General features: G+C 45.2%; 1 protein-coding gene across 1 annotated transcript in view; it reads right to left on the bottom strand.

Annotated features, from left to right (window-relative positions):
- Positions 1–20,361, bottom strand: part of LOC137433154 (uncharacterized) — a 432,405-nt gene that overhangs the window by 324,323 nt on the left and 87,721 nt on the right. The window contains exons 9-10 of the mRNA XM_078783571.1: positions 1,951–2,004; positions 1,226–1,279 (exon numbers count right to left, since the gene is read on the bottom strand). Of these exons, the coding sequence (XP_078639697.1) occupies positions 1,226–1,279; positions 1,951–2,004 (108 nt within the window). The remainder of the gene's footprint in view (positions 1–1,225; positions 1,280–1,950; positions 2,005–20,361) is intronic.

Genomic DNA, 20,361 nt, shown 5'->3' with positions numbered 1-20,361 from the left:
CATGTATCCCTTCTCCTCAATTATTTCTTCAGTTCAGGTGGGTACTGGGAAGCAGCAACGCAGTCTGCTGAAGCAGACACTCCCAGTTAACATGCTGCTGATGCAGAGTCAACATGAGTACAACATGAAAGTCGTGTAATTGTGAGTTAGCAAGCGTGGTTCACAAGCAAGTGCGTTTGTGGAATCATGTGGTGATCAGCTTGTAATGTTTGGCAACATTATAAGTAAAAATGTTACAGTGTCATTGAAGGAGATACACAAGTGATGCGGCATTGATTATCTCGTTTAAGTGGAAAGTACAGTAGAAGGGTCGGACCTTTAGTCATTCAACAACTTCATTCTAACAAGGGAAGGAGATACTTATAAGAGTCAACTACAATGGGTAGACTAGCATCAGTCGCAGACCAGAACATGTGGGGCATACCGATTATCCAACCCTGAAGGCCAATGAATGAGGCAACTGGGTTTTCCCCCCAACAATCCAATAGTGGCATGGCAATTCTCTTAAGACTTGCTTGACTTACGAAGATTAGAATCCAAATACTTATACAGCTGCCTTCAACCAGATTTGAACCAACAACTTCCAAGATTCACTTCATTCACAACTTCCAAGGGTCCAGCGTTTTCACTAATAGGTCACTACTCACCACTCAATATGGCATGATCATGTTTGCATGTTTTACACATCGTTTGTAACTTGCACCATCTCTTGTTGCAGCCTGTATTAGGTGTGTATTGTGTCGGTATATCAACTGTTTTCCACAGTTCAACCACCCTCCCGGCCGTTGGCAATGCTACGGCTCAAGGAGAAATTTCCAATTGGCAACGTAGGCAGATTCATCTCTCCTTGGAGAGAATTTGTCAGCCAGCTGGGTTTTTATTGACAATCCAAAAGCATTGTAGCTGTTCGTTCTTGTATTCCTGTAGCTTTGCGTTGAAATCCCTAAAACTAGTCTCTTTACCAGGATTTGAAGCCAAACTTTCTGGAATGCCACTCAATTGTTGTTACAACTTGGCCAGCCTTGTACCCACGCTACAATCCAAATATTACATTTCTTTATACAGTATAAACCCTTGTTTTGCCAGTTTCACTAGGTTGCCACATGCCTTTCTTGATGGCATCTTGCTGACAGAATGAGTATCTCAATATGAAATTCACCACCGCACACACATATGACACAATAAATAAATCAGTGTGAGTATAAAATGTTGTCTAGTTGTTCACCTTCCTGCCTTTCCTGCCCTTGACACCTCTTCGTCCAGGATAACCACGATACCCCTGTAAGACAGGTTTTCCTTCAATCCACCAATGTCGTTTCCAGGTACCTGGCATGCAGTCACTTTTAAGCACAACAATGAATCATGTCATTTGAATTACACAAAACAAAACAATACATTGCATTTTTAAGGGGTGTGCTACAACAACACAGACCATTGTATTTTTCCCTTTTCACTGAAATGTTCGATTGTTAGCGAAATCACACAATGAATATATAATAACAACACAATAAAAAAGACCCAGAAGACCAAAAAGTCCCTAAGGACCCAAAAGACCCAGAGGACCCAAAAATCCCAAGGACCCAAAGGACTAAAATGACACAGATGATCCAAAAATACCCCAGGACCCAAAAGACCCAGGTGACCCAAAAGTCCCCGAGAACTCAAAATACCCAAAGGTCCCTGAGGTTCCAAAAACCCCATAAGACCCAAAAGACCCAGAGGACCCAAAAGACCCAGAGGACCCATAAACCCCGAGTCCAGCAGGCACATTGTATTGTCAAATCCAAAGAGACGATATAACATGTGAGTGAATGGCTTTAGATGTTAACAAATTTAGTTGTCTCAGATAATGAAAACTTGTGTTGGGTACAACTCACCAATCGATTTACAATGTCCATAGTAAGAAGATCATTGGGGACATGTCAAAGAGAAGAAAGATGCAATGCATACCTTCTCTCCAGGCTCTCCAGATATGTTTTCCTCTCCTTTGTATCCTTTGTGTCCCTGTCATGTTCAAACACAAAGCAACAATTAGTCAGAAAAAACACCTCCAACCTGATTGTGACAACTCTCCCAACCTCGACCATACCTTCCCCCTTAAAAAGGGATATGCATTTGTTACGACCTGCCCGATGGGTAGATGGCTCAGGGTACGGCCTATTGCTCCAGAGACCCTAATTGACATTCTGGAGGCCAATACGTTCCCCGTGTGCGGTTCGCGCCATTTAGGCAGTCAGATGTGACCGAGCGGAGTTAACATCTGAATGCTGATGCAACTTTACAACCCCACTCACCAACACATGGCATAAAAAAATAGTCAGAATTTGAGCAAATCTGTTTCCCAAAATCTAATCAAATGTGTCCCGTATAATAACCAATCATCCCACCAAATTTCATGCAATTCGGTTGAATACTTTTTGAGTTATGCGATTAACATACACACACACAGACATACAAATAAATACACAGCGATCAAAACATAACCTTCCGCTTTTGCGAAGGTAAAAATGTATGCCAATCCAGTAATGCAATGCAAATTCAAAACAGTGGAATGAATGCAAATCCTTTACTCAGGATAAACCAAAACATAGGATATACAACCCAGCAACACAATAAACCAGAGGAAACTCCCACAGACATGTGGGGGTAAAGTATAAGATTCAAGATTCAATACTTTATTACCAAATCAACTTGACAGTTGTTAGGAATTTGAGGTAGGTCTAACCGGATAATCTGAATAAGTGATTGAATAAAGACAGACAGGAGCCAAGACAATGCGGATAAAACAATAAAATGCCCCACCGGATATCCCTATCCTCTATCTAATCCCAAGGAGAGGCGTGGGGGGGGGGGGGGGGGGGGGTGGGGGGGGAGGGATAACAAAATATTTGCCATGGTATAAAGAAAGATAATAAGGAAAAGAAAAAGAGGGTGTGGGAAAGTCAGGCCTGTTTGAGATAGCTTCTAACGGCCTCGACTCAGCCGCAGGTCCAAAGGATGGTGCGTCACCACCCTTCTCTTTCTCGGGATGGGTCCTCAAACTTCATGGACCAATGCACCAGAGCAATTCTTGCAAAACCAGGAAACAGCACGTTGCCTCAGGTTGGCCAAGATGATACTCGCCGAGGAGCAAATGCTTCCTCCCTCTTCCCTGCATGACGCCACATGCACCGATAGGCTCTCCTCCACACCTACAGTGCATTCAGAAAGTATTCAGACCCCTTCACTTTTTTCACATTTTGCGGCCAGACGGAAGCATCTCCTCAGTGAAAGACATGAAAACCCGCTTGGAGTTTGCAAAAAAGCACCTAAAGGACTCTCAGACTGTGAGAAACAAGATTCTGTGGTCTGATGAAACCATGATTGAACTGTTTGGCTTCCGTCTGGCCACTCTGCCATAAAGCCCAGACCGGTGGAGTGTTGCAGTGATGGTTGTCCTTCTGGAAGTTTCTCACATCTCCACACAGGATCTCTTGAGCTCAGCCAGTGACCATCGGGTTCTTGGTCACCTCTCTTACCACGGCCCTTCTCCCCCGATTGCTCAGTTTGGCCGGGCGCCAGCTCTAGGAAGAGTCCTGGTTGTTCCAAACTTCTTCCATTTAAGAATTATGGAGGCCACTGTGCTCTTGGGAACCTTCAATGCAGCAGAATTTTTTTGTAGGCTTCCCCAGATCTGTGCCTTGACACAATCCTGTCTCTGAGCTCTGCAGGCAGTTCCTTCGACCTCATGGCTTGGTTTTTGCTGATATGAATTGTCAGCTGTGAGACCTTATATAGACAGGTGTGTGCCTTTCCAAATCATGTCCAATCAATTGAATTTACCACAGGTGGACTCCAATCAAGGTGTAGAAACATCTCAAAGATGATCAAGGGAAATGGGAGGCACCTGAGCTAAATTTCAAGTGTCATAGCAAAAGGTCTGAATGCTTATGTCGATGTGATATTTCAGTTTTTTCTTCTTAATAAATTTGCAAAACTTTCTAAAATCCTGTTTTCTCTTTGTCATTATGGGGTATTGAGTGTAGATTCATGAGGGAAAAAAAGATTTTAAACGATTTCAGCATAAGGCTGCAACATAACAAAATGTGAAAAAAGTGAAGGGGTCTGAATACTTTCTGAATGCACTGTATCCCTTCCACGCAGAGTGTGTCTCCAACCCATGGAGGGATCATTCAACTACTCCACGAGCCCTCGCAAGCCGAGTTATTTGTCGCAAAAAGAAAACCTGGGCAGCACATTCTGCGTTCGTTCCCACCTTTTTTTCTCTCCCACCCTGCCTTTCTCAGCCACCGCTTCCTCTTCCTCTTTTCATTTCCATTTTAGACCACTCACTAGGTTCTCACCCATGAAATTATGTGGAGGCCTTGAAGGGCGGAAGAATGTCGATAAAGGAAGGTCTTTTAACAGAAGAATGAAAATTTAATTTTAAGAAAATGAATAAAAGGAATTATTCTGGTCCCACAGCTGATCCAACATTCCACCTGGAGATACACCTTAACTGTCACAGCTTCCCATCATTATGTACACAATGCCCCCACCTTAAATTTTTTTCAGTAGTTTACAATTAACTAAAAACATCCCATATTTAAATGTGAGTAACAAAGCGAAACGGAACCCAAGTGCGTGGATTTCTTCCACAGACACACAGACACACGCACGCACGCACGGGCTAAATATTAGGCTAAAACAAAAAACAAGGGTGATTAAATAATTAACATTAACTGTATTTGTGATTTCACGTTCACTGTAACTACACTAACAAACGGTAATTTTGGAAGTCAGACCGAGCTACCCATTATTAATATTAAGCCCCTACCCCCCCAACCCCCCCCACCCCCCTAACCACCCAAAAAGAAAAGTTTTCCGCAGAACTACGTTCCGTGGGTCCCTGCTAGTATTATTTATTTGAGGCTAATAAATCCTGTGTTGCTCAATTGAAGTCTGCCTTTGGAGTTGTCTATCGCATCATTGTATTCATATCCCATCAATCTTGTTATTTTAGCAGTTGCCGAAGACGACAAGAAGAGGCCATTTCGTTGGGTCAAACTTTTTCAGAGTTTGTTCCAAGGGCTCTTTTCAGGATCGTCACCGAACCCCAGATTGCCTCCAGTTGTAGTTAATTTTTGGTAATATTCCCGGGGTTGGTTTTTAAAATCTCGGTGAGGTTCTTCTTTATCATTCCTGTTGCTCCAATTATCACTGGTACAATTTTGATGCTTTTCAGCTTCCAAGATCTCTTGACCTCATTTTTGAGATCCAGATATTTGGTCATTTTCTTGACTTCTGCGTTGTTTAGGCCAAAATTGTTGGGTAGTGATATCTCAATTATCAATCTTTTACTTTTTGTTCCTGAGTACAATGTCCGGACGCAATACTTTGTTTTCTACGTTCACGCTCAATGGAATCATCAGGTCGTACATGAGCATGATGTCCTCATTTTCAATGATTGCCCTTGGTTCATGTTTCCATGTTTTCTGGTACTGGGATATTTAAATATTTGCAGATGTGCCAATGAATCACTTTGCATTCTTTGTTGTGCCGTTGTGTGTAAAGTTGTTCTGATAATAGTGTTTTGCATCCCGAGAGCAGGTGACTAGTACTTTCTGTTTCTGTCTTGCAAAATCTATACTTGTCCGTCTGGCTCAGTCCCGCCATCTTTTTAAATCCATTGGTGTAGTGTCCTTGATCTTGGGCATTTATTATGATTCGTTCACCGTCCCAGTTGAGCTCACCTCTTCTTAGACATTCCAATGAGCCTTCATTGTCTATCCCCACTCTGTCCAATTCTTTTTTTGTATTTTCCTGCTCTTTTGTCATTCTCCCAGTGGTTGGTGTATATTTCTTGATATTTCTTTAGTCTTTTTTTGCAATTGTTGGGGCTGTATTTATTGCTGTTTCATTTTCCTGTGTGGCATCTTCCAAAAATGTTTGTTTTCATCAAAAATGTTGTGTGTGTGTGTGTGTGTGTGTGTGTGTGTGTGTGTGTGTGTGTGTGTGTGTGTGTGTGTGTGTGTGTGTGTGTGTGTGTGTGTGTGTGTGTGTGTGTGCGCGCGCGCGCCCCCACATCTATATATTTTCTCTTTTAAAATGGTTTTCTCTGCAATCTCTTGCCCAATCTATGTGAAGCTTTAAAAATAGGAGGCACTCCCCATGGAGAATAGTATATCGCTAACTCTGATGTCATGGGTCACATGGTATGGCAGCCATATTGGATTAAAGGAAAAAAAATCAAACATCATTTTCTCTGAAACTACTCAATTTTAAAAAATGTAATCTTGGCATATAGCATCAGCTCCCCATGGGTTATATAGGGTGATAATGATGATATTATCCAAGAAGTGGTATTCCAGCCCTAATTAGTTAAATTGAAATCCTTATCCAAAAAATCTGAAACTTTTATATCTGATCTAGACCCGATGTGAGTGAAGAATTACATTTATGACGCTCTTAACCCATGCCAAGAAACCATGTGACTTAATAGGTTGCATGGATGGTACGGGTATATGGGCCATAATAGCAGTGGGCCACAATATAGTCAGGTTCACTATGTCAATAAATTATATTTCGTTCAAAATCATGGTAGATTAGCAAACCTATACATTTTTGGAAAGGTTATAGCATAAGGAAACTAAAAATCAATGTTTACATTTGGAGAGATACCTGTATGGCGGCCATTTTGGATTTTCAAAATGGCCACTGTAAAATACATATTTTGTTCTATTTCTGCCTCTAATTACCCTAAAAACTTTTTAAAATATACTAAACCTATACTTTCAGGGACAAGGAATCCAATGAAAGTATCAAATTAGTGCTATGGGGAATGGTAAGACACGAATCAAAGGTTTTGAATTGCAAAATACTGTCTTTATATTCGCGATAAGTTGCATAATCAAATACATGTTATCATTTTGTACAGGCAGTTAATAACATCAAAATGTGTCACAATAATTCATATCACCAAACATACACAGGCAGTCAGCAAAATCATATATACACATGCAGTCAGTATAACTTCACATCTACCCAGGCAGTCAATGACAAAATATACACAGGCAGTCAATGGCATCAAACATACACGATTACAGAATATGCCATTTAGAGTTCGTCATCACTGTCCTGTGTGTCGTATCCGACAATATAGTCCGCATCGTTTTCACAGTCCATTCCACACAAGCAAAGGTCGGTCAAATTGATTGGCAAATCGAATTGGTCGAATGGTCGATCGAATCGACTTCGATGAATCGAATCGAATCGAATCGATCGAATGGTCGAATGGTCGATCGAAGCGATTGGTCGAATGGTCGAATGGTCGAATTGAATTGGTCGATTGGTCGAATCGAATTGGTCGGAATTGGCAAATGTAAACATTGATTTTCAGATTTTCCATGTAATAACGTTTCCAAAAATGTATAGGTTTGCTAATCTACCATGATTTTGAACGAAAAAACATAGTGAACCTGACTAATAGTAGTGTGTTCAGTTAATGACATAATTTTTGTTCAGAATGAACGTGTGAGGCAAGACTATGCACTCCACTGAGTGCCGTTCTGGTTATTTAAGCATTTGAAAAAGTCAAGAACAACCAAGTAAACAGCAATGCATTGCAAATGAGGATATTCATCGAGGATATACAAATACCAACAAATGAGGTGAGCATTTGTCCCATCATGTCTGTGCTACATCATCATCATCATCATCATCATTGTTTTACGGACGTTTTCATGCTTGCATGTGTACGCCGTGATTCACCTAATGGCCACTTTGCCAAAAGGCATATTTGAGGCATGTTTTTTGTGGCCGGATGTCCTTCCTGACGCCACCATAGAATCAGCTGTGGACCTAGCCTTTGTCTAAACTAAGAGACATACCCTACAGGACAGCAGGGGGATTTGCAATCAGAGTTTCCTTCTCCGAGGTGGACAGCCCACCAAGGCTAAGAGCTCCACCTACCCTGGTTAGATTGATGTGTCATAGTAAGTCCTCATAATGGAGGGCCATGCACACTACACATCTGGGGTACCAACCCACTCTGAGTACCAACCCTCCAGACATTTAGCCAGTACCCTCAGGAGCACTGTTACCCTAGTGCACCACTAGGAGGTAGTCTGAAAGTCTTGGCACGGGTAGAGGCTATGTACCAGAAGGAAGGGCCGCACAGACCCAACCATATTTTCGCTTGCAGAGCTATCCGGCATCCATAGCTAAAAGCAACAAGAAAAAGAGCAATCAGAGATTGCAAACCCTTGCCATGATGTATTTTCAGTGCTTTTTAAGGCTTTTCTGTTAAAACAAATATGGCGGCCGAACCACGTGACCGATGATGTCATCATTTTTTTTTTTCTAAACTAATTTATTCCTCGATTATGCTCAAGAAATTTAATCTTGATCGGATGAAGTTTTGTACTTGTCGAATTATGACGTCATAATGGAGGCACCTATGACATCATCATTAACATATTTTATTCCCCGTGGAGAGTTCTTTACAATGAGCCATGTCTCAATTTTTTCTACTAGTGAGATACCCGTGCTACGCACGAGTGGGAGGCCAGGAGCAAACAGGCAATGCAGATACGGCGAATGCTAAAGCATGAAACCAATAAATTCTACATTCCTGTAGCACCTTCAGTCGCACATCAGACATGGACAGCAAGTTCGTGAATGACTTCCATGAAAAACGTACCCGTTCGCAAACAAACGGGTACGTTCACGAATAGAAACATCGATCGTGGGTCTGTGGCGAATCTGCATATGGCGATCCGCGAAGTTCACATTCAGAAAGGCATGTCGTCATTGTGTCCATCATGTCCATCACGGCATGTCGTCATTCACTTGAACTCCTCTCCAAGAAGTTCTGTCGCTCAAGCTTTTGGGTCTCACTATCTGCCATGATCTTTCTTGGGAAAACCACATTTCCAAGCTGGCCTCCAAAGCCAGTCGCCGACTGGGCATCCTCTGTCGTGCGAAGTCCTTCCTAGGCACACCTGAGCTCCTCACCACATACAAGGCTTTCATCCGCAGCTCAATGGAATACTGTTCTCCCCTATGGGCTGGTGCTCCTGCCTCACACCTGGCTCGGCTTCACGCTGTTGAATCCAAAGCTTTCAGAATCATTGGAATCTCCCGCGATGAAGCTATCTCTGAGGGCCTTTCACTCACTCACCGCAGGCAGGTAAGTGGTCTTTCTGTCTTCTACCGACTCCTCTCTGGCCTTGCTCCCCCAGCTCTCTCTGTGCTCTGTCCCCCAAATATTCCTACAGGTCGCACAAGATCTGCCAGCCACCCTCCGATGGTTAAACTGCCGAAATCTCAGCTCTCTGCTCACCTTCACTCTTTCATTCCTCTTTTCTCCCGCCTCTGGAACAAACTCCCACACTCACTTCAATCACACTCCTCCCTCCAGGTCTTTAAAACAGCTGTTCACCACCATCTCTTATCTTCCCCCATCGAAAACCTTGATCTTTTCTACCCCCACTAATTCACCCCAGATCCACCTTGTTTGAAATTCCAACTTCTTTCCTGGAAGTCCTGGCAGTGTCCATATGTTTTATACCTCTCCCACCCCCCCCCCCCTTCCCATGCCTCCCCCCAAAGCCCTCTCCCTCCCACAGTTCTCTCGATGTCTCCATGTCTCTCGGTCCCTGCTCTCAAATGTTGTGTTTGTGTCCTTCCCCCTCTCTCCCCATCTTGTCTACCGCTCCCGATGTTATTTGTTTTATGTGTCTGTTTGTCTTTCTGTGTGATTAATGTTCGCTCTTTCACGAGCCTCGATCTTGTATACAAAAAACAAAAAAGAAAAAAAAAAAAAAACTCGATATCTCTTTTTTTCATTTCAAACAACATATCTCCAATCACAAAATAAACTTTTAACAACATTGTTAATATTTCCTTCATTGTAAAAACTACCAAGTCAACAGTTAAAAGGATTTTGAGCCGATAGGTGTTACGGCCTCGGCAAGATCGATGGAGACAGCGATCTGTTAGCGTATTCACCGCCCAAATAGCAATGTGGAATTCTCTCATGTAGAGATTAAACCCGCATCGTTTGAACTTTGGCCGAGGTCATTATTTACTTTTAATGTCTATATACGAATCAAAAAGATGATAATTGGTTTTGGGTCGTCCTTTCCGCATATCTCGTGGGATTGCGAGTTGGAGAGATGGCCGTGATGGCGGGGAGGGGGTTGGCATTCTCTCAAGCAGGGATTCAACCCATGTCCTTATAAAAGCTCTTTGTCCGAGGTCACCGAGTCCGATTGGTGCAGCCGTGCAGCGATCGGTGCAGCCGTTTGTGCGGCACCCGGGAAAATAACGTTATGCAGGAGTCCAAACCTGAAAATGCTGGAGGCCAAAGCTGAAATTGGAAAAGCAATATAGCCTATTTTACTCCAGGAGATCCCAGGATTACCCACCCAAAATATCGTTGGGATCGGTACAGCCGCTTTTGCGGTACCTTCGAACGGACGGACAGACAGACGGACGGACATTTGGTGAATTAAAGTAAGATTCAGCACTTTCGGAGATATAGAGGTGCAAAGTTTTTCCAAGATGGCGGCTGAACCACGTGACCGATGACGTCATCATTATTTTTTTTCTCCACCTGTTTATGCCGACATGGCACTCAAGAAATTGCATCTTGATTGGATGAAATTTTGTACTTGTCGAATTATGACGTCATAATGGAGGCCTTGGGCCTGGAGAGTTAAAAATTGGGCACAGTCTATTCCAGGGCAACTAGATTATGCTCAAGAAATACTCACAATGCTCACTCATTTCTCGAAGTTTCGTGAGGTATGCACTTATACTTATAGCCTGTCCTGGCTGCTGCACACACACCCTCACCCGAAACCGGCTGCTGCACACACACCCTCACCCAAAACCGGATGCTGCACATGCACCCTCGCCCGAAACCGGCTGCTGCACACACCCTCACCCAAAACCGGCTGCTGCACACACACCCTCACCCAAAACTGGCTGCTGCGCTCACACCCTCACCCGAAACTGGCTGCTGCGCTCACACCCTCACCCGAAAGCTGCGCTCACACCCTCACCCGAAAGCTGCACTCACACACTCACCCGAAACCGGCTGCTGCACACACACCCTCAACCGAAACCGGCTGCTGCACACACACCCTCAACCGAAACCGGCTGCTGCACACACACCCTCACCCGAAACCGGCCGCTGCACTCACACCCTCACCCAAACCGGCTGCTGCGCTCACACCCTCACCCGAAACCAGCTGCTGCGCGCACACCCTCACCCGAAACCGTCTGCTGCACACACACCCTCACCCGAAACCGTGCGAAGATGTTATGTGCCCTGGGAGAATAATGTTCCTTCACCCTCTTCACTTCAGTCTTCACAATCTACTCGTATGCTACCTCTCCAGGCTTGGAAGGAGACACCAACGATCGTATTACCTGGTATACTTCTGCTCCAACGATAGACAATAATATCGCCCTCTTTTTGTTCTCATCGGTGAGCTAGTTCTCCTCACAGTAGAACGAATGTCTCTCAATGTAGGCCTCCCAGGACTCTCTCTCCGGCTGGAACTCGTCAATTTTCCATAAACCGCCATTTCAAGAATGTAGTTTTCCTCGTCGCCAATTATGTAATGTCCCCAGGATCCAGTATCACTCCTTGAAGTTCATTAACAAAGGTTTATTGCAAGCGAAAATCAAAATCGTTCAGCAGGCAGCAGCAATCACACCAAACATCTCCATTGCCGGCACGACATCTCCATTCCATCTCCATTGTTCACTAAGCTCCGCCCTTCCGGATCCGGATGTATATTTTTAAAACTTCAAATATCACATTAAAGCAAATTGACACAATTAACTTACAACAATATCTCACGGTTTCACCCACTCAATTGAACTGATATATTTTCAGTTCAGTGGTTTCACCACCACACCACACTCACCACCTCTGAGGAAGAGAACCCGTTTGCTCTTAAAACGTCAGGTGATTTTTTTTTTTTTTAATGTAGAAGGCTCCAGGCACGGATGATGTAGTCCATCGAAGCCAGCCTTAATAAAGATTTTTTTAAAGATTATATATTCGGTGGAGGAAATAAATATCCATAAACAACAAGAAGCTACACATTTGAAGCGTGAAGCATGCCGGGATACGTTGAAGCCACGCCTCTTTCATTGTGTGTTTGTTTACGTTGTAATAAACGATTGCATGTTTAAAAGTTGAGGTGTACTTTTTTTTCTAACTGGCCAAGATGAAATTATCAACCTGTGTTTGTTCAATTACGCGAAGAGAACGTGATCAGAATACGTTCAAGCCGTGGAAATGCTCGTCTGAGCTTAAACTGCAAGTTGTTCCAAGCTTTTGATCTGTCAAAGTGAATGAAAACGAGGACGTTGTTCAAAGAAATCCCGTCGAGGGAATGCCCAGCAAATCCGACAATAAAGTAAACACGGAAAGGCTCGACAGGACGAACAACAGCTGGAAGTTGAGTTGTTTAGGTTTGGGGGAAAACACAATTGCTGTTGGGATCCATGGGTGTTTCCGAAGACGTCGTCGTTTAGTCGATATAATAATGCCTCGACCCCGAGGACGATGCCGACCACCCAAAGGACGACGCCGAACACCCCGTGGACGACGCCGACCACCCAAAGGACGACGCCGAACACCCCGTGGACGACGCCGAACACCCCGTGGACGACGCCGGCCACCCCGTGGACGACGTCGGCCACCCCGTGGACGACGCCGGCCACCCCGTGGACGACGCCGGCCACCCCGTGGACGACGCCCCGCCGACCACCCCGTGGACGACGCCCCGCCGACCACCCCGTGGACGACGCCGACCACCCCAGGGCTGCCGGCTCGCCAAACTTACCGAGCTGTTCGTAGCTGCCTGCTCGTCGAGCTTACGGAGCTGTTCGGAGATTCCTGGTCATCGAGCTTACCGAGCTGTTCGGAGCTGCCTACTCGTCGAGCTTACGGGGCTGTTCGAAGCTGCCTGCTCGTCGAGATTACGGAGCTGTTCAAAGCTGCCTGCTCGTCGAGCTTACGGAGCTGTTCGAAGCTGCCTGCTTGTCGAGCTTACGGAGCTGCCTGGTCGTCGAGCTTACTGAGCTGATCAGAGCTGCCTGCTTGTCGGGCTTACCGAGCTGTTTGGAGCTGCCTGCTCGAGCTTACGGAGCTGTTCGGAGATGCCTGATCGTCGAGCTTACCGAGCTGTTCGGAGCTGCCTGCTCGTCGAGCTTACGGGGCTGTTCGAAGCTGCCTGCTCGTCGAGATTACGGAGCTGTTCAAAGCTGCCTGCTCGTCGAGCTTACGGAGCTGTTCGAAGCTGCCTGCTCGTCGAGCTTACGGAGCTGTCTGGTCGTCGATCTTACTGAGCTGCCTGGTCGTCGAGCTTACTGAGCTGATCAGAGCTGCCTGCCTGTCGGGCTTACCGAGCTGTTTGGAGCTGCCTGCTCGAGCTTACGGAGCTGTTCGGAGATGCCTGATCGTCAAGCTTACCGAGCTGTTCGGAGCTGCCTGCTCGTCGAGCTTACCGAGCTGTTCGAAGCTGCCTGCTCGTCGAGCTTACAGAGCTGTTTGGAGCTGCCTTCTCATCAAGCTTACTGAGCTGTTCGGAGCTGCCTGCTCATCAAGCTTACGGAGCTGTTTGGAGCTGCCTGGTCGTTGAGCTTACTGAGCTTTTTGGAGCTGCCTGGTCGTTGAGCTTACGGAGCCATTCGGAGCTGCCTGCTCGTCGAGCTTACAGGGCCGTTTGGAGCTGCCTGCTCATCGAGCTTACGGAGCTGTTTGGAGCTGCCTGCTCGTCGAGCTTATGGAGCTGTTCGGAGCTGCCTGGTCGTCGAGCTTATGGAGCTGTTCAGAGCTGCATGGTCGTCGAGCTTATGGAGCTGTTCGGAGCTGCATGGTCGTCAGGCTTGCAGAGCTGTTTGGAGCTGCCTGCTCGTCGAGCTTACAGAGCTGCATGCTCATCGACCTTACGGAGCTGCCTGCTCATTGAGCTTACCGAGCTGTTTGGTCGTCTAGCTTATGGAGCTGCTTGGTCATCGAGCTTACGGAGCCATTCGGAGCTGCCTAGTTATCGAGCTTACAGAGCTGTTCGAAGCGGCCTGGCCGTGAAGCTTACGGAGCTGTTCGGATCTGCCTGCTCGTCAAGCTTACAGAGCTGTTTGGAGCTGCCTGCTCGTCGAGCTTACGGAGCTGCCTGCTCATCAAGCTTATGAAGCTGCCTGCTCATTGAGCTTACTGAGCTGTTTGGTCGTCGAGCTTACAGAGCTGCTTGGTCATCGAGCTTACGGAGCCTTTCGGAGCTGCCTAGTCATCGAGCTTACAGAGCTGTTCGGAGCTGCCTGGACGTCAAACTTACAGAGCTGTTCAGATCTGCCTGGTCGTCAAGATTACGGAGCTGTTCGGAGCTGCTGGCTCGTCAAGCTTACGGACCTGTTTGGAGCTGCCTGCTCATCCAGCTTATGGAGCTGTTCAGAGCTGCCTGCTCATCAAGCTTACGGAGCTGTTCGGAGCTGCCTGTTCGTTGAGCTTACCGAGCTGTTCGGAGCTGCCTGGGAATCGAGCTTACAGAGCTGCTTGCTCATCGAGCTTACGGAGCTGCCTCCTCGTCGAGCTTACAAAGCTGTCTGGGCATCAAGCTTAACCGAGCTGTTCGGAGCTGCCTGGTCGTCTAGCTTATGGAACTTTTCAGACCTGCCTGCTTGTCGAGCTTACGGAGCTGTTCATAGCTACCTGCTTGTCGAGCTTACGGAGCTCTTCGGAGCTGCCTGCTCGTCGAGCTTACCAAGCTGTTCGGAGCTGCCTGAGCATCGAGCTTACGGAGCTTCCTGCTCATCGAGCTTATGGAGCTGCCTCTTCTTCGAGCTTACCGAGCTGTTCAGAGCTGCCTGGTCGTCTAGCTTATTAGGCCATGGGCCACATATGGTCCACGAGCATCCCCCCCACCTCTAAACCAAACCAACTTTTTTTGAAGCCCAGAGGCATACTAAACACGATTCCAAATGTTACCAAGAAAAATTTAGGGATGCAATGCCCATTTCGGCTCAACAAAGTAGGGTACCCTCATAATTATGCCGACGCTCTCCGACGTCGACCGAACTTTGACTACTGATTATAATCTTCCACCAGAGGCCTCAAATAGCTCCTATTTCAATATATGATATACCAAATGAAAGATTATGAGCTGTTCTTTTTGAATATGTGGTAAATGAAACTATTGGGACAACTAGTTAAATAAACAGCTCTGCGGAACACAATAATTCAACCCGCGACTGCTTCTTCAATGAAATATTGGTATTTATTTCACAATCAGATTTTTTAACATTTATTTACATGGAAACTTTTCAATGTTGTATTAATCTCTTCATCGTGTATTACATTTGCTTTCAGGCGATACCTTCATATTTTTTCTAACAAGAGCCAATCTGAAATAACAGCCATTTGAATGTTTTAGATTCAACGTTGTGGAACGTTAACATGTACTATATTAACAATCCAGTTATGCAGGCAATACCCATCGGCATGATCCCGTAATGTTTTTATATGCATTGTAATTAATTGATTCACTTTTTAGATCACAAGAAAAATTGTCACTAGCTAGCAAAATCCAAATTTGCCACCAAAAGTGACATGACAGTGCCCTCTCCTACAACTATGGGGATTGTCACTAAAAGAAATGAATATGTAACCCATGCCTATTTTAGTTGCATTTCAGATTCATTTTCCACAAATGAATGTTTTAAATACATAGTTAAGATCTCTCCTCAATATGGAAGAAAACAGGTAACAACCATTTGAATTAATTAAGTTTAACTGCTGTCAATTTACATATTTAAGTTTTCTATTTGCAGATTATACTAATTATAAATAATGGATATCTTGATATATGGATAAATAACCCCTGTTATTAACTTAAGCCAAATAGTAACTGCTTTTTTAATTCTTATTTTATGTGTACTTTCAGATGCGAGTAGGACTTAGACTGCGATGCTGACATCTATACTTGGAGAACCGTGCATCTAACCATGGCTTCGACATCCCACAAGAAGCGAAAGCATTGTACATCTGACACGGAACCCATTTGCATCATACACGTACCAGGGCTGAAGTATGGACCAATACAGCTGATGACGAATGTAAAGGATCCGGAACTGAAGATGGAAAAGTTGAAGGAGATCAAGCGTAGAAGAATGGCTGAACCTCAAGATTCACCCTATCGACTTGAAGAATCATGCAGAAAACTACCTGACATTATTGAAGAAGTGCATGGTTTTCACCGGGAATGCTATCAACGTTTTACGATGAATCTGAACCGCTTAAAAGAAGCAGAAACATCATCTTTGCCAGAATCCCGATCAACCCGCCGATCATCTAGTGATCACATTATCTTCCATGCTGATTGTATCTTCTGCAGGTCAGAAGCAAGAAAGAAAGTAAAAATCCAAGGCAGCTGGACAACCGAAGGCCTCATAGACTTTGAACGGGAAGGCTGGAAACATGTCATTGATGTAGCAGAGGTGCGAAATGATGAAACTCTCCTTTTACGCATCAGGGGGCATGACCTCTTTGCATGTGAAGCAAAGTTTCACAGGTCATGTCGAAACAGATACACACAGAACCCTGAAAAATGGCGAAGTGATCGACTTGATGAACAAGAGAGACAGCGTGAAGTAGAAAAAGCTCACCAGATGGCAATGGCAGAAGTGACAAAAGTGGTTGGCAAAGAAATTATTGCTGAGAAGAAAATTATGAAGCTATCTGTCTTGCTGAAGGTCTACACCAATAGGCTTCAGGACAGTCCACACCCGAATCCCAACTTCAGGAGCACCAACCTCAAGAAGAAGCTCGAGAAATATGATGCTTACCAAAGGAGCCTGGGATTTTGTCAAATGGGAGATTTCCAATCATACTTGGTATACAATACTCAAATTAATGTCGATTCAGCTGTTCGAAAAGCCTATCAATTAGCTTCAGAAGACACAGTTCAGAAGATGACAACGTCATATTCAGCACAGACATGTACCTGCCAACCTCTGTTAAAGCAATGGAACGGAAGAGGAGAGGTGTTGGGAACAAATTGATCATCAAAGGAGGAGCGACCAAGAAGCCTCCAGACTGGAAACAGTTCCTGTCAAATGACGAGAACAAACTTCAATTTATCCAGATGTTGCTCAGGTTGTGGAGAACGGATGAGTATGCCTCAAAGCTTCATGGACGAAACGTGATACTGATATGTGATGGGGTGCCACATAAGCTGACATCTGAAGATGGGACAACAACTTCATCACACTTATTAGATTCGATGACCTCATCACAAGAAGAAACAGACTCGAGGATTATACTCTACTGTGAGTATGCTCAAAGCAAGAACTTCAACTATGTGCGAGTGAAAAGTCCTGACACAGACGTCTTCTTCATTCTATTGCACTATGCACACCGACTGGCTGATATCACAGTCCTCTTTGACACAGGAACAGGGAATAAAAAGAAGCTGATCAATATCTCAGAACTGGCCCATAACTACTCCCACGAATACTGCACGGCTCTCATGGCTCTGCATGCCTTTTGCGGCTGTGATACAACAAGTGCATTCAGAGGGATAGGAAAAGTAAAGCCTATGAAAACACTGCTGAAAATCCCTCGATATGTTCCAGTGTTGGCACAGCTGGGTGATACTTGGGACATTCCTTCACAGCTTCTGGATGACCTTGAAGCCTTCACATGTGCCATCTATGGTAGACCAAGGGTTTTAAAAGTGGATGACCTGCGACTCCTCAGGATAAATGAGCTATGTGCTCGTGATGAGATACTAACGCCTTCACAAAACATCGACATGGCCACTTTACCTCCCTGTAGAAGAAGCTTGCTTCAGCACATTGCGCGAGTCAACTATCAAGTGGGAATCTGGAAACGAGCACATATCCCTAAACCTGATGTTCCGCTGGCACACAATGGCCACGGATGGACACAAACAGACGAGCATCTCGAACCTCTGTGGTATGACGGAACTATGTTGCCTGCACAACTCTCGGATCTAGCCCGTACCGTTGCTCCTGGTACAGTCAACGACGACGATAACGACGACGATGATGATGATGATGCACTCATGGCTGAGAACAGTACCCTGGATGGAGATGAAACAGACAGTGACATAGAATGAACACTAAATCATGTTTATCCATGTTTCAAATTTGTCTATAATGTAATTGATTAACCAGATGTGTTCCTGTGTTTTATGTTATATTTGATATGTATAATTCAAAATGAAATGTCTGTGTGTCTGTGACCGCCGATGGCTGTGGGCACCACACCCGGGCAAACGGCTTATTGGTGTGTGTGTGTGTGTGTGTGTGTGTGTGTGTGTGTGTGTGTGTGTGTGTGTGTGTGTGTGTGTGTGTGTGTGTGTGTGTGTGTGTGTGTGTGTGTGTGTGTGTGTGTGTGTGTGTGTGTGTGTGTGTGTGTGTGTGTGTGTGTGTAGGTGTGTGTGTTTAGGGGTGTGTGTGTGTGTGGTTTTTTTAGTATTGTGTGTGTAACAAACATGTTTAGCAGAATATGTGTACATTCTCTTTGTCAAAGCTTTGAGGGTTAAGCGATTTTTGGCACTATGTGATGGCCATATTGGATAGAGTCACAACTATTGATTAAAATAAATAAACATGTTTGCTTAGTATCTTGTATTCTCAACAAAAGAAATTTAAAATCAGTTTAGTATATATGCATATAAAAACGTTATGTAATATAGGTATTGCTGTGCAACTGGATTGTTAATATAGTACATGTTAACGTTCCAAAACGTTGAATCTAAAACATTCAAATGGCTGTTATTTCAGATTGGCTCTTGTTAGAAAAAATATGAAGGTATCGCCTGAAAGCAAATGTAATACACGATGAAGAGATTAATACAACATTGAAAAGTTTCCATGTAAATAAATGTTAAAAAATCTGATTGTGAAATAAATACCAATATTTCATTGAAGAAGCAGTCGCGGGTTGAATTATTGTGTTCCGCAGAGCTGTTTATTTAACTAGTTGTCCCAATAGTTTCATTTACCACATATTCAAAAAGAACAGCTCATAATCTTTCATTTGGTATATCATATATTGAAATAGGAGCTATTTGAGGCCTCTGGTGGAAGATTATAATCAGTAGTCAAAGTTCGGTCGACGTCGGAGAGCGTCGGCATAATTATGAGGGTACCCTACTTTGTTGAGCCGAAATGGGCATTGCATCCCTAAATTTTTCTTGGTAACATTTGGAATCGTGTTTAGTATGCCTCTGGGCTTCAAAAAAAGTTGGTTTGGTTTAGAGGTGGGGGGGATGCTCGTGGACCATATGTGGCCCATGGCCTATATGGAGCTGTTCGGAGCTGCCTGGTCGTCGAGCTTACGGAGCTGCTCGGAGCTGCCTCCTCGTCAAGCTTACGGAGCCGTTCAGAGACGCCTGGTTGAGCTTACGGAGCTGTTCGGAGCTACCTGCTCGTCGAGCTTACTGAGCTGTTCGGAGCTGCCTGCTTGTTGAGCTTACCGAGCTGTTTGGAGCTGCCTGCTTGTCGAGCTTACCGAGCTGTTTGGAGCTGCCTGGTCGTCGAGCTTACGAAGCTTTTTGGAGCTGCCTGGTCGTCGAGCTTACCGAGCTGTTTGGAGCTGCCTGGTCGTTGAGCTTACGGACCTGTTTGGAGCTGCCTGCTCGTCGAGCTTCGAGCTGTCTACTCATCGAGCTTACGAAGCTGACTGCTTCTCGAGCCTATGGAGCTGTTCAGAGCTGCCTGCTTGTCGAGCTTACGGAGCTGTTCAGAGCTGCCTGCTCGTCGAGCTTACGGAGCTGTTCAGAGCTGCCTGCTCGTAGAGCTTACGGAGCTGTTCGGAGCTGCCTGCTCGTCGAGCTTATGGGGCTGTTCGGAGCTACCTGCTCATCAAGCTTATGGAGCTGCCTGATCGTCGAGCTTACTGAGCGGTTCGGAGCTGCCTGGTCGTTGACCTTACCCAGCTGTTCGGAGCTGCCTGGTTGTCGAGCTTACGGAGCTGTCCGGAGCTGCCAGGTCGTCGAGCTTACTGAGCTGTTCGGAGCTGCATGGGAATCGAGCTTACTGAGCTGTTCGGAGCTGCCTGGTCATCAAGCTTACTGAGCTGTTCGGAGCTGCCTGCTCGTCGAGCTTACAGGGCTGCCTGCTCATTGAGGTTACCGAGCTGTTTGGTCATCGAGCTTAAGGAGCTGCTTGGTCGTCGAGCTTACCGAGCTATTCGGAGCTGCCTGGTCGTCGAGCTTATGGAACTGTTCGGAGCTGCCTGGTTGTCAACATTACGGAGCTGTTCGGAGCTGCCTGCTCGTCATGCTTACGGAGTTGTTTGGAGCTGCCTGCTCATCGAGCTGTTTAGAG

Source organism: Myxine glutinosa, chromosome 8, assembly GCF_964187855.1.
Source record: "Myxine glutinosa chromosome 8, kmMyxGlut1.1, whole genome shotgun sequence".
Taxonomy (NCBI): Eukaryota; Metazoa; Chordata; class Myxini; order Myxiniformes; family Myxinidae; genus Myxine; species Myxine glutinosa.
This window is presented reverse-complemented; position numbering and strand designations above follow the sequence as displayed.